Here is a 22,975-nt window from a genome sequence, read left to right as displayed (position 1 = left end):
GGCGCGGCCGCTGCCTGTTGGGGCTGGGCGCTGGTAGAGCCGGTAGCGGGGTCTAGGCCTTCCAGCTGCGGCCCAGGCCCCGGCACGGTGCCTACTGGCAGCGATGGGTGCTGCTCCTGTGAGGCCTTAACCTGGCTCCACTCCTCTGCAGGGCGGCCTCTGTGCCTGAAAATGATGAAGGAAGATGCGAAGGTGATCCCGGTGCGAGTGGCGCTGCGCTGCCGGCCCTTAGTGCCGAAGGAGATCAGCGAAGGGTGCCAGACCTGCCTGTCCTTCGTGCCGGGGGAGCCGCAGGTAAGGGAACCCGCGTTCCGCCCCGAGGCTGGCGGTGCCTCCCTCCTTCGGGGTGCTGTTGGGGCCTTGTAGTGAGCGTGATCTGTATGTCTGTGCTCCGCAGGTGGTCGTAGGTAATGATAAGTCGTTCACTTATGACTACGTGTTTGACCCTTCTGTCGAGCAAGAGGAGGTCTTCAACACAGCTGTGTCCTCTCTCATCCGAGGCATCTTCAAAGGTGCGTGTTAACTGAGCTTATACATCATAGAATTGTAGAATACCAGCTTGGAAGGGACCTCAAGGATCATCTGGTCTAACCTTTAAACTCTGATTTAAATTACTGGGAGTTTTGGTGGGCTCAGCTGTGGAAGAAAGTGCTGTTTAATTCTTCCTTCTGACTCACTTTTTCTTTTGTTCTTCTCAGAAAATTAAATCCCACACTAGCCAGATTGTGACTCCAACCTCTTGTGCTAAATCTTGCCTGTTCGCAACCTGTTGCACTCTGCAAAATGATCTCTGTATTTTCTTTAGGTCATTTTATTTCCTGATGCTGTTTCTGTAAGGCGAGAGGATTTTATCAAGAATAATATGATGAGTTGCTAAGTGTCTCATACCAGGAGCTGTTAGTGATGGTACTGCAGAGCTGGGATGACAGGATTTACACTGTGTTTCTGTGACTAGCTCTAATAAAGCTTTAACAAAGAATTGGAATAACAATTTTGTCTGTGTTTATGTTGCTAACTGTGATCTGTGCATAAAGCTTCTGTTAAACAGATGTCAAGGATCAGTGCTTTTCCCAGAATGCAGTTCTGTTCATTAAAGCTTCTTCTGGTTCCTCTGTGATTGTCTGATCTGGGCACTCTTTGTTCTCCAGGGTACAATGCTACTGTGTTAGCCTATGGACAGACAGGATCTGGGAAAACGTACTCTATGGGAGGTGCCTACACTGCCAGTCAAGAGGATGAGCCCAATGTGGGAGTCATCCCACGGGTAATCAAGCTGCTGTTTAAGGAGAAGGAACAAAGGCAGGATTGGGAATTCATCCTCAAAGTTTCTTATCTAGAGGTAAAAGTTGTTTTGATTTTCAAACTATTACGAAGTTATGAACTGCAAATAAAGTGAGCTTTAACGAGGCCATCTCCTTCAGATAGTAGGTATTTGTTAAATTAAACCCAAAGACCACATATGGTCTTGTCAGGAAGTGGATTCTGCGTCCTTGGTGTCTTTCAGTAGTGGTAAAACAAATAGAATGTAATACAAAGGTAGCCATGATTTCAGCATAACTGTGTGTGTGTCTCCATGCAAGACTGGTAACTCTGAACTGCTGCTCTGATGTTTTCAGATCTACAATGAGGATATTCTAGACCTTCTGTGTCCATCGAGAGAACGGCCTTCTCCAATCAGCATACGGGAAGACCCAAAAGAAGGCATAAAGGTCTGTTGCCCTGTTAGATGGGTCACATGCAGTGTGATACGGCATGGGACGAATGTTTTGGTGAACCGTCTGACTCCTTAAGCACTGCTTTGTATTGGTGTGTGTGAAATCATCATAACTACTCATTTCTCTCAAAATTGAGTTGTTGATAATTCTTAAGTTTACTTGGGTAACACCAATAGGGGAAAATATTCATCACAAAGCCACTTCCAAGTTCTGTTCTGACTTCTTTTGAAGCTATTTTAGGTGAATATCTGAGAACATGCTTTGAGTCCTTCACCAAATTCCAAACCCTTGCAATTGCACTCTTCCTTTTGGCAGAAGTAGTGTACAACAAAAGGATCCTGAGAGGAAATTGTTTTAATGCCCAAGTTATTTGTTTTGTATGTATGTGTGTTTATAGTGCAGATAAGCCTTGTGCTACGGTTGTTCTGTGTACTTATTTTGTAGCTGAACTTCTGCTGTGCTTCATTCACACCATTTCGGTTTTAAGTGGTGGGTAGATTGTCAGTTGTCATACACACAGCTCAGGTGCCATGTCACTTTGATCCATTAATGTCTTTGTTACATGTAGTCCTGTGCTGCTTCTTGTCATCTCTAAAATACCGGGGTGCCACTCATCCATGTGTTATTAGCAGCATTGTGATTCAGGGAGACAGGCCCTTTAGGGAAAATGCAAGCTTGCCAAGGAGCATGATCAGTCCTCACTACACAGTCCTCTCTGTCCCTAATAACCTGCCTCCCCTCTGCGCTATTCACACAAGTCACCACCCCCACCAGACAGTTTTCCGCTTTCTGTGCCCCTTGACAGGCACAGCTTTCAGCTCTCAGCTTGGCCTGGCATATGTGAAGGCAACTCTAGATTTCTCCACAGAATACTGAGGAGCCCAGCTGGCTCTCAGGCAGGCACAGAGGAACTCGGTGTGTGTATACAGGAGTACAGTGAAGGAGAGATGATATGACTTAACATTACTGATAGGAAATTCAGAGCAAATTTTTTGTTGGGGGAAATCCATACCAAGCCTCTGGCTTGAAAGGAGGCTGATTATTGTGAATGAATATTTACAAAGGGAATTAACTTTGCTACAGTCTAAGACAGGACAAATTTTCTAATGGAAGTCAGGATAAAGAGGATAAATAATGCTTTCTTTCTGGATACAGATTGTAGGGTTAACAGAAAGAAATGTCACTTCTGCCCAAGAGATGGTATTCTGCCTAGAGCAAGGGAATAATTCCAGGACAGTGGCTTCTACAGCAATGAATTCCCAGTCCTCACGGTCCCATGCCATCTTCACCATTTGCATTGACCAGAAGAAGAAAAGTGACAAGTAAGTGTGATCACACAGCCAGTCCTAGCAGTTGTTGGGGGTCAGACTTAGCATTTCACAGTCCTGTCATTCTTTCCTGGTCTTGGATGAACTCAGCTGAGCTTGAGGCAGTTCCTTTACTTGGCTGCCTCTGATTCGAAGAATGTTTTTCAGCGTGGTAGCTCAACTATAGTAACCACTGGACTGCTTTCCTAACTGCATGTTTACTTGAGAGAGTGAAAGAGTTTTTTTCTGCCATAGGAACAGCAGTTTTCGCTCCAAGCTGCATCTGGTTGATCTTGCTGGCTCTGAGAGACAAAAGAAGACCAAGGCTGAGGGAGACAGACTAAAAGAAGGTGTGTAGGAAAATGACTGGTATAGCTTGGGTTTCTTATCACTTCTAGTTCATAAAAAAGCAAAGCAGCTCTTTTAATTAACACTTTTAGTGTGCTTTTTTTAAACGTTTTTGATTTTTTGATTTTTTTTTTAAGTAAGGACAGGAAATGAATGGTTCCCAGTTACGAGACATCTCTGCTCATTGTCATCTATTTGTTTGCAGGCATCAACATAAACAGAGGTCTCCTCTGCCTGGGAAATGTAATTAGTGCACTTGGTGATGAAAATAAAAAGGGGGGTTTTGTCCCCTACAGAGACTCAAAGTTAACAAGATTGCTGCAAGGTAAGAGACAGATAATGATAAATCTACATATGCACTTTAAATGACAAAGTGGCAAAAAAACCTCAACAGCCATAAAACCCCACAGCTCAAAGCAGTGGCTGCTGTTGACAGAGGGGTTGCATTTGTTGGTTTAGTTCCACTTCTTGCTGAAGCTGGGCCTGTTCTGTACTCTGATTTTCAGGTTGCAAATATGTTGAGATGGACGCATTTGAGTCCGCCTGTTTTGCAGTTCCTATGTGATAGAATGAAGCTAGACAAATTGCATTTAGTTTTTTGGTGAGGAGAAGAAAGATGAGAAGCTATGTCTGGAAGCAGAGATCTATTATTATACCCTAATTATAGCTACTTACTGGAGAATATTGCAACCAAAATGAAGCTCAAGCTGTCTGTGCCTTCACTGTGTGCATCATGTTTGTTTTGTTTTCTTAGTCTGAGTATCTGGTCCTTGTGGTGCTTATTTTTCAATAGTTGTGATGGGCTTTTAATGCATTTTACCCAAATTGACCTTTAATATAGGCATAAGTATAGTCATACAATTTACTGGAGGTTTTTTTCTTGTAGTTAAATAATTTGGTACAAAAAGTTAGGCTTTTCTGTATTTTCCCTGTCTGGAAGTACCTAATAAAAAGAAGTTGGATTGGACAGAGGTTATTATGGGGACCCCCCCCTTTTTTTTTTTTTTCTGATCATAAGTTTTAAGTAGCCAATATGTGTTAGTCTAAAACAAAAGGATAAAATGCCATACAGCTGGAGAAGTTGAATGAATATATTCTTGGCCAATAATCCTTTAAATCTGAAGGTAGTGTGAATTCTGATGTCCGGATATCCATGGGGATCTTGGGTATTTTTGTGTGGGAGAAGGGAGGAAGTAACCTGAAAGAACTGTGCCAGGAATAGCACAGAAATTGCAGTAATTTCAGAAATTATTTAACAGGACAACAACGTTACTGGGACTTCTGATGTGAAATAATTGGGGCTTAGGGGTGAGATGTAACTTTGGGACTTTGGCTTACAAAGTAAGCTGACTATGCTGTATTTTCCTTCTCAGATTCTTTGGGTGGAAACAGCCACACTCTCATGATTGCCTGTGTAAGCCCAGCGGATTCCAATCTAGAAGAAACCCTGAATACTCTGCGTTATGCTGACAGAGCAAGAAAAATAAAAAATAAGCCAATTGTCAACCGGGATCCTCAAGCAACTGAGTTACATCAGCTAAAGCAGCAGGTACTGTGTGCTGCTTCTTGTGAGAAGCCTACGTCTGGCCTTTTGGTACTAAGGTCATTACAGAGTAAGCAGAGGTGCAGGATGCCTAGCTACACAAAATAAGCAAAAAATATTTAGTACATGTTTCTCTGTCTCTTGAGATGGGTATATAACTGCCATATACATGAATATTTTTTGTAATTCTACAGCAAGTATTCAATGCAACAAAAAAATGATAGCGTTAGTGTGATTTATATTTCCCTTCCACTGAACAAATCATTGCCTGCCCATTAGGCTACAGGTGAAATGAGAAATGCAGGGGTGGTTCCCTTGCTGACACCACCTGCCTATGTCCAGCACAGAGCAGAAAGTGAGGAGTGTTCCTGTGTGGTCAGCTACAAATGTAAATAAGCTGCATAAACTGGACTTGGCTAAACTCGAAGCAGAAGTGCCCAAGGGCTTGTCTACCAGTGAGAGTTAACTAGGTTTGCTATGCTTAACACTATGCATATGATAGTCTTTCATGCTCTCTCTCCAGAGAAAAACTCAGTATTCTAGTTCCAAAATGGATCAATGGAGTTGTTTTGCTTACTTCATAGCACTGTTCAGCAAAGCTGAGTGAATGGTTATTAGCATCCTGTAAATTCAAATTACATATTCAGACAGCTTAGGACTGCAAATGCTCTGACTATCTCATGCAAACAGTAGCAACAGAACATTGGTTCAGCAAAGTGGGAGACCTGTGCTTTACATCAGCTAGGTCCCTGACACTGAACACAGAACAGCATGTCAGCTCTCTGTGGGTGACTTACCATACTCTGATCTGAGCATTCCTGATGAAGACAAAGTAGCTTTTCTTTTTTGGAGTGAATTGCTTAAAATACTTAGCAACATGATTCCTTCCCACAGGCCATTGCCTGTAAAAGGACTGTTGTGAAGCATATGACTTGTATTAAGACAAAGGATCTTAACAGTGTTCCTTCAACCATCTCATTCCTGTATGGGAGAGCTTTACAAGTAATAATTGTTTGCCTTTCTAGGTTCAACAATTGCAGGTGTTACTACTGCAGGCCCATGGAGGGATTCTCCCAGTGTCTATCAAGTAAGATTTGTATATTAATGCTCAGTGTTCTGATGGCCATCACACACCAGCAAAGGCTCTAGATCTCCTTTGCTCTAGGCAGTGCTGTAGAGTTGAGGGCAGAGCAAACAGTTGTGTTCTAGTAGGTTCTGGACAGTCTTTTTTTCCTTCTCTTTGTCACCTTTACTGAATTTCCATGCATGCGTGGGTCATGTAGTTTTGTAGCAATCCCCTTAAGATTGCAAAAACCAATTGTAGGAAATATGAGGAGCAAGGCAATGTCTCCTAACTGTCTGCTTTTCAGGACCATCCATCCCTCTTTTCTTCCTCTCCCCTCTACCTCTAATTGTAGGGCACCTCCATCTCCATTGTTCTTAAAAGCACAAAATGCAGGAAAGAGTGGGATCGTGTAGGTGTTTGTTGTCTTCTGAGGATGTTCCAAAACCCACATACATTCAGTTTACAGACTGGTCAAACAGCATTCCTGTTTCAAAAAGCTATTCTCTTTCAAATGCTTACTTTTGGAATGCTGTATTACTTAGGTATTTTTTTTTTAATTAGACTTCCTCCAGTGATTTCTGTTTCTCTGCTACAACCTATATTTATTGTAAGTTATTTAGGAAACTTGGAGGCAATTTCAGTGCTATTGCAAACCTCTAACAAAGCAAACCGGTCCTTAATATTTCAGTAGCATGGCACCTTCTGAGAATCTCCAGTCCCTGATGGAGAAGAACCAATCACTAATGGAGGAGAATCAAAAGCTGAGCCAAGGGCTGAGTGAGGCTGCTGGCCAGACAGCACAGATGTTGGAGAGGCTCATTCTGGTAAGGTTCAGTTACCCAGGAAAAACTTTTAAGTTGCATGACTTCCCTTTTTAGCCAAAGACTAATAAATAGCAGCTCCTGTATTAACAGCATATTAGGAATCTCTCTCTTTAATGTTCCTTTCACATTCGTTTAAAATCTGTAGCTATCAGTCAGATCCAAAAGTCTTCCAGAGCTAGTCAGAGCCTAGAGATCTGTTGACTTCAGTGAAGGAAAGACCTGAATATTTCAGCTTTTCTGTTCCTTTAATGTTTTAAATACCAGCACTTGCACATGTGCTCTCTTCCCCACCTCATCCTGCTTTTTGATTCATTGCAGTATATTTTTCCTGTGAAAAAGGGTGTTAAGTCTAAAAAACTCGTGGCAATGATCATGCAAGATCTTTCAGTGCCTTGATTTGCCACGAACTGACAAACATATCTTTTGCTACAAATAAATGAGCTATTTGCTGACTTCTTGCTATTCCTACAATTCAGTATAATTCTGACTTCTCTTAGGCAGAACAAGAAAATGAGAAGATGAATGCCAAACTAGAGCAACTTCAGCAGCATGATGTGTAAGTCTGTTTCCACACCCTACTTATGCTGAGGAAATGTCTTTCAGTATTAAACATTTTTGTTGGGATAAAGTGGATACACTCAATTTGTGTTTGTTCATCTAGGGCTCATTTGTGTGTTCAGTGAGGAAAGTTGTTCCTTATTAGTGTGTGTGACACAAACATGGCACGTAATACTCACGGACTTATTCCCATGTCTGCATTGCAGGTGCAAGCTTGATCTACAGAAGCTGGTAGAGAATGTAGAAGATGAAGAGCTGAAAGAAAACATTGAAGTGATTCGCAATATGCAGCAAGTTTTGGCTCAGTTGCAGGTAAGACTGAATCCTGGGAGAGAAGAGTGTGCCAGGTGAGTTTACTAGCAAAACCAAGGGTTCTTCTGTCCATCTGGTGAGCAGTAGATTCTGTTGTGCAGAAACCTTGTTTAAGGAGCCCAGGAATGAAAGTATTAAATGTCTCTTGATATCTACTTCAAGACAAAATGTCCTGCTGTACTTTTAATGCTGTAGAAGGGCCAGTTGTGCTTGAGTGGCTGCACGTGCTGGTGAGGGGGGAAGGAATAGACTCCATAAAAGAATCTGACAGTGGGAGACTAGCACGGATTTGCAATTCAAATGTTGGAAAGAGAGTTATGAACTTGCTAGTTTTAATGAGCAACAGAAATTGTAGGGACCTGAAATTGTTAAACAGAAGTTGCCCAATCTTCATCTAATTGAGGATCTTCTCTGTTCTCCCTTGCTAGATGTTCCCCTTGTTCCCTGACTCCTTACTCTTGTGAGTAGCTGGGTGCCAATGCTGGAGTTGAGAGAAGACTAGAAAGTCCAGTTAGTCTAGGAGGAGTATCCTCACTTTGCTAGAGGAGGAAGAAAATGTCATCCTCTTTCAGGGACAGCTTTCTGGACAGAGGGCAATAACATTATGCTTCGTCATAACAGGCTAACAGACTGTTGTTAGTGTCCTTTTACTTCATCTTTCACTCTTAACCAAAATTATTTTCTCTTTGTCCTATATAGAGTGAAAGTGCTGCCAGAGCAGAAGCTGCTGCAGAGGTGGCAGACTCTGGACAGGATGCTACAGCAGTAAGTGAGGGGATTCCAGCAGTGCAGACCTTACCAGGGCATGTTTTTATCCCCTTACCTCTCCTATCTGTGTCCACACCTTAGTTTTCTAATCCAGATGTTTGGGAAATAATGTGTCACTTTTGTATGTGCTGCCTGTCTAAACTCTTATTTGCTCAATCTGTTAAAGATTAATAACCTGTTCTTATTTTTAAGTATCTTAATTTTTTATGTAAAAAATGAATTAGAAGTGTTCTGCAGAACATGTGATCCCATAGGTGGAGCGGATTGGCCTCTCCTGTTTATTGCTGTGTCTCCTTCAGGAAGCAGGAGTGGGCCACAATACCAAGAGATCCTCAGATGGCTTCGCCACTCAACATGCCCTCCGTCAAGCACAGATGTCCAAAGAGCTGCTTGAATTGGATAAAGTCCTGGCTCTGAAAGAGGCACTTGCCAAAAAAATGACACAGAACGATAGTCAGCTGGAGCCCATTCAGTCCCAATATGAGGTAAGGTCTTTTGAAATAGTTCTGTAAAGATACATTCAGTTTATTTTCCCCTAATGAATGCAGTCACTCCATGCTGAGGGAAGGGAGGAGATGATCTGTCCTTTCATGAGTGTGTTCTTATTGGGTCTGTTTCCTTAAGCTGGGTCACTGCCCTCTTGGGCATAGTGGGGAATTAATGACAGGTGTCAGCAGAAAAGGGGAAGGAATCATCATGGCCAGCTACCTACAAATAGCTCTACCACCAGAAGACAATCTTTTCCCTGAAGTAAGCTGTTAGTCACTGTATATTCTAGGTAGAATGACCTCTGCTTTTACTTGGAGGTTTGCTTTGCCACACCAGGCAAAATGCAAGTACTTCATTGTTAACTCTTACAGTACAGCCACGTGATCTGTTCACTAGCTGTGCTGGGATCTCCTGTCTCTGAAATTGCTCAGTCATAACTTCAGTTATAACTTTTAGTTTGTCATGGTGGTTCTGTGGCCTGACAAAAATCTCAGTGTATGACAGACTGGCCATTTTCACACTTGTACTGCTTTTAGACAAAGTGGTTTACAGCCTGTTGGAAAAGAATGTGGTTTCTTAAGGCTTCCAGACATAAAGCTTTATTTCGGAATATGGTTTCAAGGTTTTTATTTGGAGGCTTACTGTTCTTGTTCTTTCTAGAGTAATATCAAGGATCTGGAACTTGAGGTCAGCAGTCTGCAAAAAGAAAAGGAGGAGTTGATCCTTGCTCTCCATATGGCAAAGAAGGATGTCAACCAAGCCAAGTAAGAGAGCTATGTGGCTTATAGTGCTGAAAATTGTGTTAATGTGCCTGTGAAAACTCGTTGTCTTGCACTTCATCCCTAGTAGTGTTCAAGGTGAGGTTGGACGGAGCCTTGGGTGACATGGTTTAGTGTGAGGTGTCCCTGCCCATGGCAGAGGGGTTGGAGCTAGATGATCTTAAGGTCCTTTCCAACCCTAACTAGTCTATGATTCTGGTAGTTGTAAAAGCTCTTGTTTTAATGCAGATGTGTCTCTTTAACATGGCATGTGAATGGTATGAACTGCAGAAAAGCCTGATAGAGGGTTTTCATCAGTGGGAAAGAGAATTGCTTTGTTTTTCATAAGGTGTCTCTAAAGTTGGAGAGTACCTGTTTGAGAGGAGCAGTTTGGGTGGGGGCCCTGATTGTAAAATGTGACTTCTTTACAGACTTAGTGAACGGCGTCGGAAAAGACTTCAAGAGTTGGAAGGACAAATTAGTGAGCTGAAGAAAAAGCTGAATGAGCAGTCAAAGCTCTTAAAGCTGAAGGAATCGACAGAACGTACTGTCTCCAAGCTGAACCAAGAGATCAGGGTAACTAACCATAGCATGCAGTTCTTAGGCTTGCTCTAGTGTAGACAAAGCAGGTTTTGGAGAGAAGGCCCTCACTTTCTGTTCTGTTAAACTGAGAATACTGGGTTTTTTTGCAAGATTGCTTTGGTTGTGTGACCACAATTGCTGATGTAATACAACAGGCAGATGGCTACCGAGACTTGGAAGAATAAAAGAAGTCCAAAGTGTCTTCTGGCTATTCTGATAACTTATTGTCTCAGTCAAATCACTTCACTTTGATTTCCTTTTATATACTTTGCAAGTGTTAGCCTTCCCTTTATGCCTTAAAAAATGAATTCTCAGTTTAGCACTTTAAGAGTGTCCCTAGGCAAGTATACTGGGTGGGCAGCACACTGTAGCCCATCTGCCGCTCCCCACCCCTGGTAGACACACGAAGGGAATGTAGTTTGAAACTACTCGGGATGCAAGTGCTGGACAATTCCAGCCCCTTCTATTTTTCAGGAAATGAAAAACCAAAGGGTACAGTTGATGCGCCAAATGAAAGAGGAAGCTGAGAAATTCAGGCAGTGGAAACAACAGAAGGACAAGGAAGTGATCCAGCTGAAAGAACTGGTGAGCAAACAGTAAGCCCCTAGGCTGTAGTTCCCTCCGAAGAGTGAAACAAATCATTAAAGTGTTTGCTGAAAGGCTTTGTTTAACCATTGAGCACCTGAAAAACATCTGGGGAATTCTTTGAAGATAACATTAGTTCATATGGTTGCCACCTTTCACCAGTTGTCATAAATGGACCCACTTGTGTCTGGAGATCTTAAAGCTGTTAACACAATTGTCATGATTCAGCTCTAAAGCAGAAGGCAAAAATAGTTAATATTTTTGAGCATTGAAAGTTCTAGGGCTTGGCCACAGAATGGGAGGTATTTAAATTGTCAAAGGAATATTGCATCCATCGAACAATTCAGGTAAACAGAATTGTTAATGAAATCCAGCTACAAACATGTAACTGTTGAGTTCTGGCCTCACAGGAATTCCTACTGTAACAAGTTTGCTTTGGGATGCAAAGTGGTTCGTAGTCTCTTACAGCTTTAAGGCTCCTAAACCTTTTTAATGGAAGATCTGAAGCCCTTCTAGTCACTTTAAGCCTAACAGCCATTTGTTCTTTGAGGCACTACATGTCTTAAGCTTCTAATGATCAGTGAAATCACTATGAAGTGCATGCATTGTGGACCAGCAAGCTTAATTATTCTGCTCCAAGAATTGTGAATCTGGCCACAGGCATTAACGTGAGGGGTGATTTTTCCATCTGTCTTAACATTATTTCCTTGCAGGATCGCAAGAGACAATATGAGCTCCTGAAGCTAGAGCGTGATTTCCAGAAGCAGGCCAATGTACTTCGGCGCAAAACAGAAGAGGTGAGGATCCCATATCTGCTAGTAACTCCCAACCAGCTCCTAAGGGTCTGCAAAGTGAGGTTGAAGGTCATAATAGAATATGCAGACACTTCTTCAAAGCAGTTTGAAGGTCTGGAAATAGGTGCTTTTCTCTCTGTAGAGAAATACTGTGCTTCTGTCTGTAGCCTTAGAGGGATTCAAGTTAAATCTGTTCCTTAAAGGCTGAATTACCTTTTGAACATCAGGTTTCTGTGGAAAATGTGTTTCAGACACCCGAGCTAGAAAGTGTAAAATGAGCTTGGGTGGTGAACATGCTAAATTGCAAAAATCTCTCAGAATGGCTGTACAGAAGAAACACATCTTGAAACCATCATTTTGGAGGCTTGCTGCTACCTTTAGGCCTAGAAACAGATTCTGTTTAAACTGTGAATCTTGGCAAAGGAAACAAAGTCAACCACTCAAGTCACTTAATTCTGAAGTTACTCTGCTCTTAACGTTATGCTCTGTTTTACTGCCTCAGTGTCTGTCTTGCATTGTGAATACATCGTGTTTTCAACCGTTTCAGATTGAGGTATCTACTGCTCACCTATTGTGCAAATTGTTTTACAGGCAGCAGCCGCTAACAAGCGTCTAAAGAATGCTCTTCAGAAACAACAGGAGGCTGCAGATAAAAGGAAGGAAAGTCAAAATCGGGGAATGGAAGGAGTTGCTGCACGAGTAAAAGTGGGTGACAAGATGTTGTGCATTGCAACAATGAGTAGACTTAACTTTGTTAACTCAGTAGGTGCTGCAGGGATTGATGGCTGGAGAGCAGAGGGGAGGAACATGGGGGAGCATATTAAGAGAGGCAATAAGATTATGTAGTTTATCTGTGAAAGCATTTCAGAGAGGGATTCAGGCCTGAAACTGAGACTACAGCAAACCACTATACTGGGTTTTGGTGTTTGGTGGTTGTTTTTTTTCCTCCAGAGCTGGCTTGCAAATGAAGTAGAGGTTCTCGTTAGTACTGAAGAGGCTCGGCGGCACCTTGCCGACCTTCTGGAGGACAGAAAGATCTTGGCACAGGAGATCCATCAGCTTAAAATGAAGAAAGAGGCTGGGGAAAACCCACCTTTAAAGTTACGGGTAAGAGAGAAGGAAATGCCATTTTCCCTGCCTCACACCTCTGGCTGTTCAGCAAATACTGTCACTTACTCTGATTTGCTCCTGTTTGACCTTTCCCCTTGGGTGATAGGGATGGAGATGGTTACCTTTCTGGAAGAAAGCATTTAGTGTTGTTACTGTCCTCTGGCATGTCACGGAACAGAGTTGCTGAAATAACTTGTTTCTTAATGCAGTAAATATGATGGGTGTGAGTGGGTCACACCCGAAGCTAGAAAGTGTAAAATGAGCTTGGGTGGTGAACATGCTAGATAGCAAAAATCTCTCAGAATGGCTGTACAGAAGAAACACATTTTGAAACCATCATTTTGGAGGCTTTCTGCTACCTTTGGGCCTAGAAACGCATTCTATTTAAACTGGGAATCTTGGCAAAGGAAATAAAGTCAAGTGGGTCATACCCATTAATCAAAGACTCTGAGGAGGAGCAATGTAATTAAAACTATGGAAAGATACTTGAGGATTTTAGAAGAGCTATGCTGAAACGTTGTCTATAAATGAAAGCCCAGTCTTGTGTCTATTTCTTCACCTATTGCTCACTTCTGTCTGTTGCTACAATTCTCTAGAGACGCACCTATTCCATCGCAGATTTGCAGGCATCAGAGATGGACCTTTCCGTAGCGAAGCAGATAGAAAGCCTGGAAACTGAGATGGGGCTCAGGTGAGGCAGTGCACTAAAGCTGATTTGCATGGCCTTGCCCCGTTTTGGGGATGGTTTTTTGGGTTTGTTTTTTGTTGTTTTTTTTTTTTGTCTTGGCTCTTCTCTTTCTACAACTCTTCTGTGAAACAGAAGAGAAAGTAAAAGAATTTATACACTGACAGTAAAAATGATAAGACCATGTGGTTCTCCTGGCTTGAATTCTTCCAGAATGTGGGGTTGTGAGGATGCTACTCAGACACTAGGATTGCTTTTTCCTTCTGTTTGTGAGCATCTCTGTATAAGGGAAGCACTGCACTTTTAGCCCAGTGACTAGCCTAGTTTTTCTCCTGTTTTGTAACCTCAAATACATGTAAACCTCAAATGTGTTCTTCCAAAGGAGTGCCCAAATAGCTGATCTGCAGCAGAAACTCTTAGATGCTGACAATGGAGATCGTGCGAAACAGCGTTGGGACAACATTGCAACAATCTTAGAAGCTAAATGTGCTTTGAAGTATCTCCTTGGAGAGGTAAATTCTGAATTATCCTATTTTAATCACTAAAAACAAAGGCTGTAAATCTGCTTAGCCAGGGATGAAAGGAAGTGACTGATAAGCTGACAGCAGGGATGAATTCAAGTGAAGCGCTCTTCTACTGGATGAGCTTTATTTCACCCACAACTTCTGATTCAAAATATTCTCCTGTATTGTAGACCAGTTTAGGGAGTGAAAATTCAAAAAACAGGGAAGATGGAAATGGGATAGACACAGTCCTGGAGATACTGGCTAAAGCCATGCTTAAAAACAAGACTTGCATGGGAATGGTAAAAGGGAAGGGAACGAATTTCAAAAGTGGAAGAGGAAAAAAGGAATAAAGAAGTACCTAAAAAACTTCTTGAATAAGTAGGCAATCTGCAGGAAAGGAAGGGGAGTGCTCTGGGGTCAGAGCGGAAGCCATGGAATGGATGTTGAGATGTGAGAAGCCCTAAGAAGACTGGGAGTAGGGACAAGTAGGAATAGGGCTAATGTGTGATTAAGGAAAGAGGAACTGAATGACAGAATCGTATATCAGTCCCTGGTTCTTGGAAATTAAAGGAAAAGAATTAAGGAGCTAATATGAGGGAGCATTCTTTCTTGAGATCCCCCCAGTACTCAGATTGAAAGTGTTGCAGAAAAAGAGATTAATCTAAAACTGTTAACAAGACTTCCTGCTGTTTTGCACCTCCATACCAGCTGTCAAATATCCACCTCTGAATTTCTCATATAATCTCCTCATTGCTGATGGCCACTCCAGTTCTTATGGTGTCTGGCAGCTACAGAAACGCTTTGCCATCAGACTGCCACATATCTGTCCCAACTGGAATAAGAAACATAGAACTGGAACTCACTGACCCAAGCAATCATCTTGCTTCTGTCTTTCAGCTGGTCTCCTCAAAAGTGCAAGAAAGCAAGTTGGAGAGCAGCTTTCAGCAGTGCAAAGCCAGCTGTTCAGACATGCAAAAGAAGCTGACTGAAGAGCAAAACCACCTAGCAGAGGTGGAGACTGATTTCCAAAATCAGCTTTTGCTGCAAGAACAACACCACCAGGAAAAGGTAAAACAAAGTGATGGAAATCTTTAGAGCTCCTGTGTCTTGAGACTATGATTCCTGAATGGGCTCAGTGATAAAGGGAAAGGGGATATGCTGAAACCTGTTGCTGTATATCTAGTGAAGATTTGCTGGACTTTTGCAGATAGCTAACAAGGAATCTCCCTGTTCATCTGCTGTCCTATCCAAGTTGTTTTATTCAATAACGTTTTGCAGTGTTTTAAATGAGAATGTTACACCTGAGCACAAGATAACTTAAAACTAGATCAGGGTGGAATCATGCCATGAAATAGCAGAAAGAATCTTTCTGAAATTAAGGCCTTTTCCTGGGCTGCCAGATGTCTCTTTAGGCATTCATGCCTGTTTGTCTCTAACATAGTAACTTGCTTTTAGGTTCTGTACCTGCTCAGCCAATTCCAGCAAAAAGAAGCAGCAAAGAAGGAATTGGAAGATTCACTAAATGAGCAAGAGAAACAGCTGCAAGAGCGACTTAGGTTCCAGGTAGAGTGTCCGGATGTGACTTGGGGAGGGTGTGCTCATTACATGCTGCTTGGAATAGTAGCTTTAGAGTGAGGAAGGTGAAGAAGGATTGAGAGTATTTCCATTTGTAACTAAAGTTGCTCAGTTCAGTTGGCTGCAGGGGCCAGTTGCTATACAGGTTTGAATAAGCCTGAGTTTTTTTGACTCTTAAATATCTTCTTCCATTAAATAAATGTAAATGCAGTGTTGAGGCCCATCACAATCTGACCAGCTCACATAAACTTCCATGCTCAGAACACCTTTAGTTAGGATGTTCAACATGCTATTACTAGTACCTTGAGCATATTTCCACCCTGCTGTGTAATGGAAGAACTTTAGCTTGATTGTATAAACATTTTACATGCTGTAACTTTTCTTGTCCCTAAAGAATGAAGTAGTGTAGCAAGCTCTTGTCAAAAGGCATGTTCAGCAATGTATTAAAGCAAAATCAGCCTAATTTGGAGGAAAGCCTTAGGAACAGACAATTTTAGGTATTAAATGGTCACCCTGAAAGGACCAACTTCTGTCTGTACTGGTGGTGTTACACCTAAAACAACGCAGCAGGACTAATGATTGTCCTGATCCACACGTGAGAGCTGATCTCCTGACGGAGAATACAAAGAGAACCCCCTCTGGTGCTGCAAGACAGATCAAAACAAAAAAATCTGTCACAAACTTGTGCTACCTCCTCCATGTAAGCCTACAGATTCCATCTTGTCTTGCGAACAGGAGGAGGAGCTGGAGAAAATGAGGGAGTTCTGCGAGAAGAACCAAGAACTTCTCCATGAAAACAACACTCTCAAACAGGTAGAGATCTGCACAGATGGAGGTCTGGAGAGCTTCCTAGCAGTTGGATTAATGTGTTTTGCAAACGTTTTGCTAACTTTTGTCTGTCTTAACAGAAACTGCTGCTCCTCCAAATTGCCAGTGGACAGAAGCTCCATCGCATTCAGCAAATGGCATTGGACTCCTCAGATTCTTCTTTTGATTACATTCCACCCAAAGTAAAGATGCTGCGTACCAGTTTTCATACTTTTATTGTACCTGAGTCCTCTTCAACAGTTCATGTTGGCTGTTAATAGTCTTGGTTTCTTTCTCCCAGGTTGCTTTTTACAAGGCATCTTGTTCTTTAATTATTGAAGTTTGCCTTGTCTGTGCTTCAGACTGTCCTTAAGGCGCCTGGTTTCAGAATACTCTGAAACCTGCTTACATTAATGTTTTCAATCTCAGAAAAAAAAAAAACCCACAAAAATCCAAACTTGTTTTCTTACTTTAAATATGTCTGACTCTGTGTCCTCCTTTGTAATCCACATGTTTTCTCTTTGTCTCTGCAGTATTTCCAGTCTCTTGCAAAAAAGCCAAATCTTAGTGCTGGGAGGAATAAGTTGTTTAAAACCTTTTGTCAAGACTGTGACACAAATTATGAAATTCCCAAGGGTCTGTCAACCTATAGCATTGAATTTTTAATCCTGACAATCTGATATTCTCTCCTCCCTAACCCTACAGCCTTCCTGGCTGGCTGAGAGCAATGGGGCTGTGTTGATGGGGGTCTGAAGTGCCGTAATTAAATGTAAACCCCCTGTTATTTCTTCTGGGGCCTCAATGCTTTTAACTTCTGTGTGTAGCCAAAGCCTCGCCGCCAGACGACAGCAAAACCCCGTGCACGAGCCTCAGAAATGCACATGGAAGACCTGTTCTCTGAGTCAGGGGACTCTGGAGAAGAGATGGACGACGCAGACTGGATTCCAGGAAAAGCAGTCAAAGGAACAAAGAAAAACACAATGGGGGTAAGATCCAATTACCTTTGACTTGTTACCTATGAAGGAGTCGCTAGCCTGTATTCCTAAGGATCTATAAAGAGCAAAGGCTGCCTATAGTCAGTGACACCTTCCTAAACGGTTTTTCATTGGACAAGTTTTCTTCCACCATGAGACACATGTGTTCTGTCCAGCTGCCTGTGACTGAACTGGCCTGTATATTTCAGACAGCAGCAAAATAGTGAACCCCTACAGCAGCCTTATTCCTTCGTGGAGCCTCCTTTAGTGAGGTGGAAAAGCAATGCCCTGTCATAATATCCCTGTGTACAGCTCCCACTTTGGTGTACTCCAGTGGCAAACTAGAAGCAGTCTCTAAATCGCCAAAGCTCTTTCTACACAAAACTCTTCTCTCTGTCAGTGCTCCTGCAAGGGCCGGTGTGGAAACAGGCAGTGTGGCTGCAGGAAGCAGAAAGTGGGCTGCACTGAAGGCTGTAGCTGTGACCCTGCCAAGTGCAGAAACAGAGAGTCTGGCTTTCCGGTGAGTAGTGCTGCATTTACAGCCGCACTGTACAGTGTTTAAGTAAAGCTGGGTGAAGGGATAAGTGCTTGTGCTGTTAGTGAACATGCACAGCTTGTCAAGGTAAAGCATATGCACCTTTCTGAAACATCTGTAATTGTCACTAATTCAGTGTTGCCCTGTGCTAACTGAGCCCAAAGCTTTCCACTGCACTGAAGATTGACATCTGGGAGATGTCTCACAGGTTTACCTACCACCAATTGTCAGCCATGAACGTGAGGACAAACAGTTTGGGTCTTTCTTTTGCACTTGGTAGATAAAAGTTGTATCTTTGGCTTCAGATGGCACAAAAGCTTAACTCATTTTCAGGTTATTTTTGTTTTTGTTGAAGAATGGAAAGTGATTATTTGGGGTGGGAGTTGTAGCATCAGGGAGCTTCAAGAGCAACTGATGTTCATTGGAACTCTTGCTGGAAATGTCTGCCTTACTCTTTCTGAGTGCCTTAGTCTGCCTGAGATTTGAAGCAGAGATCTCCCATAGTCATTCTTTAATTATTGACTCTTATGAAGGCAGTTGCCTGGAAGAGGCATCTGGCACCCTGGATTAGGAATTACTTCACAGCTGGAGAGAAGGGGACTTAGGGACCGCTGGTATTCCTTCAGCTGTTGGTGGTGAAGGAAGGGGTGGATGTTTTAAAAGTGCCTCAAAACAGTATTGCCCCCAGGATGCTGCGCAGTGTGAGGACCAAGGAAGGGACTCTGAAGGCTCCTTGAAACCTGAAGACCCCACTGAAGTGACTATGGAAGACACCTTTTTTCCTCCTGTGTGTGACACACCACCCACCAAGGTACTGCCTAAAAGTGTATGGGGAGAGGAAGGGCTCTGGATGTGTGAGCCTCTTGTTTATGGCTACTGATGGATCTCTAAGTAAAAAAAGGCCCAAACAAACAGGGTGATAGACTGGTGCTAGAAAATTCTGAGCAGACTGCAGCTGTTAAAAAAACTTGTGTTTGTTTTGAGCCTGCTGAATTCTTTTCATGCTAAAATTTTGCCACACAGGCTTACCGTGCTTTCCTGCTGCGCCTTCCAGCAATGAGAGGCTGGTGTTGGCGAGGCTCATAGATGTGATGGCATCCTAAGTCAGAACTTACTCTTCTTAAACTGCTGTGTACTGTGAACAGTGTTTCAGGGCACTGATCCACTCAGATTCCCTTCTTTTCCTTTCTGATAGGTCCTGAAACCCATCATGGTCCAAGAGTTGCTCCTGAAGAAGCCCAGCAACCCTGCTTCCATGCTCATGAGCGATGAGGAGTCCCAAGAGAACCAGATCCTGCTTGTGAAGAGAAAGAAGAGAATGCTGAGTAGCAACACCAGCTTCTTCTCAGGTTGCACCCCTATCAAGGAGGAGCGCAACTGATGATGCATGACTGGACTGGGCTGTGTTCCTTCTGCCCGTGTCACTGATGACTTTAAAAAGAGTAGAGTCTTGTTAGATTGTGTCCTGTCCAGTTCTCTGTGAATATTTGTATGTGTGGCTCTGGAATTTCTGCAGTGAATGGAGTTGGTTCAGTCTAGGTCCCGCATTCCATCCTGAGCTGTACTCGTTGGGTACAGTTTAATCCATAATCTTGACAAAACTTTGCCTTTGCACTGGAAACCTGGGTCCTGTCCTCTAATCCAATCGAAGGGCTGTCCCAGGCTGCTGGAGGTGCTGTTTGTAGTCTTAACCTAGAGAGCAGGGTGGAAACAGTCAGTGTTTCTGTACCTTTGGGGCACTGGCCTGTCAGTGTTTAGTGAAGTTGGAACCTTGCTCTAGCTGCCTGTGAATACTGTAGTGATTTTAACTTGGTAGCTGTAATAAAGTGTAACTACTAAAACCCCCTGACTTCTAATTTTACATTATTGCATATAAGTGATTTTACATGACTGCATGTAGTGACCCACCCAGGCCAGGGTAAATTGCAGTGATCTCCCTTCCACTTGCTGTGTTGTTGCCCCTGAAGCCTCACTTCAGGTCTTTTTCCTACTCAAAGCAGGCAGTCCCTGCAGTGTGTCCTTCTCGCTGCTGCTGTCCTTCCCCCTCCTTGCTACTGTCCTGATTTTTGAGTCACAGCATGAAGCAGTGGCAAATATAGTTGTTTTGTGGGTTTTTTTTGCCTCCAGTGGTAGCAGTGCTAACCCAGACCTGTGCTTTTGACTTGCACACAGCTGCCATCCCTGAGCTGCAAGAGCCCTCTCTGTTCATTGAGGGCTAGGTGCAATACTATTTGTCAGATGGCTTCTGGCTCTGTGCAAGGCAGCTGTTCAGAGAGGCCTTTAATAAACATCAAAGGGTCTCTGTCTGGATGGTTTCTCTTAGTACCAGAAAGACCTTAGAAAGAGCAATGTCACTTTCTCTTACAAGCTCATTCCTTCTATGAGGAGTGGTGGGAGTAGCTGGAGCAGGAGCAGGGTTTGTGCTCCCTGATAAATCCATGCTTTGAGCTCTGCTTTCCTGGGAGAATCTGACCTAATGAAAGGCCATCCATCCATCCCACACACCTGCCCCTCCCTTATGAGAGGGCTTGGGAATGGTGAATAAGGAACTGTGGGGTATTTGAAGAACAAAGACAGCATAAAGACAACAAATCCTTGTGTGGTGACACACAAGGTGCAGATGCCTGTGGTTTAAACAAACTTGTCCTCATAAAGGGGTTTGTGAAACATCTGTGTTCCTGAGGAGGTGCATGGGCAGTGGCCACGGTGCAGGTCTCACCTTTCCCAAATGCTGCTGTTTGGCTGGAGGGCGATGCTCTTGGATGAGTTGTATGAACCTGAACCTTAGTCCCAGCCCCCTGTGTGCTGCTGGCTGGGTGTTGGTTTGACCATGCTCTGGGTCATGCTGGTGGCACAAAAAGGCACCTTCCTCAGCGGGGCAGGGAGGTGGTGCTGCTTCCCCCCAGCCCACACAAAGCTGCAAGGCCTGGGATGGGCCTGACCAGCCAAGCTGTGTCAAGCCATGCTGAGCCGTGTTGAGCCATGCCATGCTTCAGCCAGCCAGATCAAGCAGGGAGCTATGTGGAGCACAAGTCACGTCATGCCAACTCCTGGTGCTACCGGACCTGTTCAAAGGCTTAAATTGAGACAAGCAACTCCGTTCTGTGCCCAGAGCCCAAGAGCTGCTGACAAACTGCCCTGGGGGAAGCAAGGGGGCACCCTGGGTGGCTCAGACAACACCCCTCTCCCGTTATATGGTAAATATCATGTATAACAATATATATGTGTGTGTGCATGTACCCGTGTGGGGCTTTGTAGAGCAGATGTGTGTAAGGCTGTGTGTCACTGTGTGACTGAAAGTGTCTGTGTGCGAGAATGTAAATTTATGTATACATACATTAGTGTGAGAATATACATTTATAGATACAGTAGGCTATTACATATATATAAGAATAGGTGATTGTGAGCATTTGTTGTGGAGGACGTGTCTATATTCTATATATACATAACCTATAAGAAGTTGTATAGTTTAGACCTATACAAGGCTGTCATACTGTGTGTGCAGGGAAAGTTGAAACAGAATCACAGACTCAGGTTGAAAAAAGATCCTAAAGATTGTCTAGGCATCAGGCATATATATAGATATATGTGTGTGTGTGTGTCTAAAAGTATAAAAAGAGTAGGTGGCCATGTGAGAGCAAGAGTGAATGTGTGTGTGGTGGATCATAAGCATTTAGAAAGGTGGTGATGATGACAGACTATGTATTGTAGCCATATATATTACAGTGTTACAATGTGGAACACACGTGTGCATGATGCACTACATACAGGTTTTACCCAGGCACTTTACATGTTATAGTGTAGGTGTAAAATAAAAAAGGGTGTCTGCAGCTGTACAGAGCATATACACCTGTACATAAAAGGAGACTGTGCAAGGGTGCCTGGGTTGTATATGTAATATTTAATTAAAATAATAAGTCTAATGTACATACAACAGTATGTAATAACCTGATTATGTATTATATAAAGATGAACAATAGATTGCATGACATAATGTATAACAAATGGCATATATAAAAATATGCTATATATTATGTCTGTTATAGATTATGTACGTTATTTACTGTTAGGGTGGTGAGGCACTGGAATGGGTTGCCCAGGGAAGTTGTGAATGCTCCATCTCTGGCAGTGTTCAAGGCCAGGCTGGACAGAGCCTTGGGTGCCATGGTTTGGTGTGAGGTGTCCCTGCCCATGGTGGGGGGCTGGAACTGGATAATCTGAAGGTCCTTTCCAACCTAAACCATTCTATGATTATACTTGCATCTAAAAACGGAAGAGTGCTTGAGACTGTGTGTGCATACATAGAGTATAAATCCCTGTGTATATAGGGATAGGTGTGTAATATAAACATAATATACATCTGTATGTCTAAACATATTATTTTCAAAAGCGGGGGGGGTGTGAGAGAGGTTATTACATAGTTTTATTTATACATATATCCATTTGCTAATATCTATGTAAGAATAGTGTCTGTGAGAGTGTGGATGTATATATTATTAAATAATATGTATTACCTATTATATGCCATGTCATATGCTGTGTATGTTATATAGATGTGTAAAAAGGGTGTCTGGGACTGTATAAGTATATAGAATATAGAAAATAGTGCCTGAATGTAAGCATATATGAGTGTATCCATAAATCCATAGTGTACATCAAGGTGGGGCTGACTGTGTTTGTGTCTGTACAAGAAACTAATCGAGTGTCTCTCTGTACCCGCAACAGTCTCTCTACATTGTCTGTATGAATGAAGAGCTGCCAGCACGAGCCTTAAGAGCGTGTAATACAATTATACCATAGGTGTCAGTGTGTGCATGTGTCTGTGACAGTGTATCTCTGAGCATGTCTGTGTGCCCGCATCCCGCCCTGCCCCACCAACCACATTCCCTTCCTCCTGTGCTGCCAAAACTCCTTTTTCCTTCACCCCTGCCACTGCCGTTCCCCTCAGGCACTGCCTGCCCGCTCCTCTCCTCCTCTCCCCTGGTGAAAAGCGACTTTTATTCATCCTTTCTTCAGACAAAACCCGCTGGAACTAGCAAAGTGAGCACGGATGCAGCACACTTGCAGCTGGAGCCAGCCCACAGCACATCAAGTTACACCAGTCACCCAAAAAGGGTGCCAGAAAGAGGGAGCA

The 22,975-nt window shown here is 43.0% G+C and overlaps 1 protein-coding gene across 2 annotated transcripts; it reads left to right on the top strand.

Moving 5' to 3' along the window:
- The first annotated feature begins 116 nt into the window (after window positions 1-116).
- Window positions 117-19,297, top strand: KIF4A (kinesin family member 4A). Of its 2 annotated transcripts, none has more exons than XM_061361942.1 (30): window positions 117-294; window positions 398-512; window positions 1,149-1,339; window positions 1,617-1,709; window positions 2,871-3,037; window positions 3,278-3,372; window positions 3,576-3,695; window positions 4,744-4,919; window positions 5,939-6,000; window positions 6,671-6,803; window positions 7,301-7,359; window positions 7,568-7,673; window positions 8,373-8,438; window positions 8,741-8,926; window positions 9,591-9,694; window positions 10,120-10,264; window positions 10,745-10,855; window positions 11,569-11,652; window positions 12,241-12,354; window positions 12,601-12,756; window positions 13,356-13,450; window positions 13,827-13,956; window positions 14,848-15,018; window positions 15,406-15,513; window positions 16,261-16,338; window positions 16,434-16,535; window positions 17,157-17,318; window positions 17,707-17,826; window positions 18,530-18,652; window positions 19,037-19,297. In XM_061361942.1, exons 1-30 carry the CDS (start codon window positions 172-174, stop codon window positions 19,220-19,222), a joined length of 3,681 nt encoding a protein of 1,226 aa, XP_061217926.1. In that variant the 5' UTR covers window positions 117-171; the 3' UTR covers window positions 19,223-19,297. The 2 variants fall into 2 exon arrangements, with proteins under 2 accessions (XP_061217926.1, XP_061217925.1); XM_061361941.1 differs by having other exon boundaries at window positions 6,668-6,803.
- Window positions 19,298-22,975: the final 3,678 nt, after the last annotated feature.

The sequence above is a fragment of the Neopsephotus bourkii genome, unplaced genomic scaffold, assembly GCF_033783945.1.
Source record: "Neopsephotus bourkii isolate Nb327-2 ecotype Australia unplaced genomic scaffold, CSIRO-AGI_Nbou_v1 NB_1067, whole genome shotgun sequence".
Classification (NCBI taxonomy): Eukaryota; Metazoa; Chordata; class Aves; order Psittaciformes; family Psittacidae; genus Neopsephotus; species Neopsephotus bourkii.
Note: the sequence above shows the minus strand (reverse complement) of the source record. Positions and strands in the feature narration are given on the sequence as shown.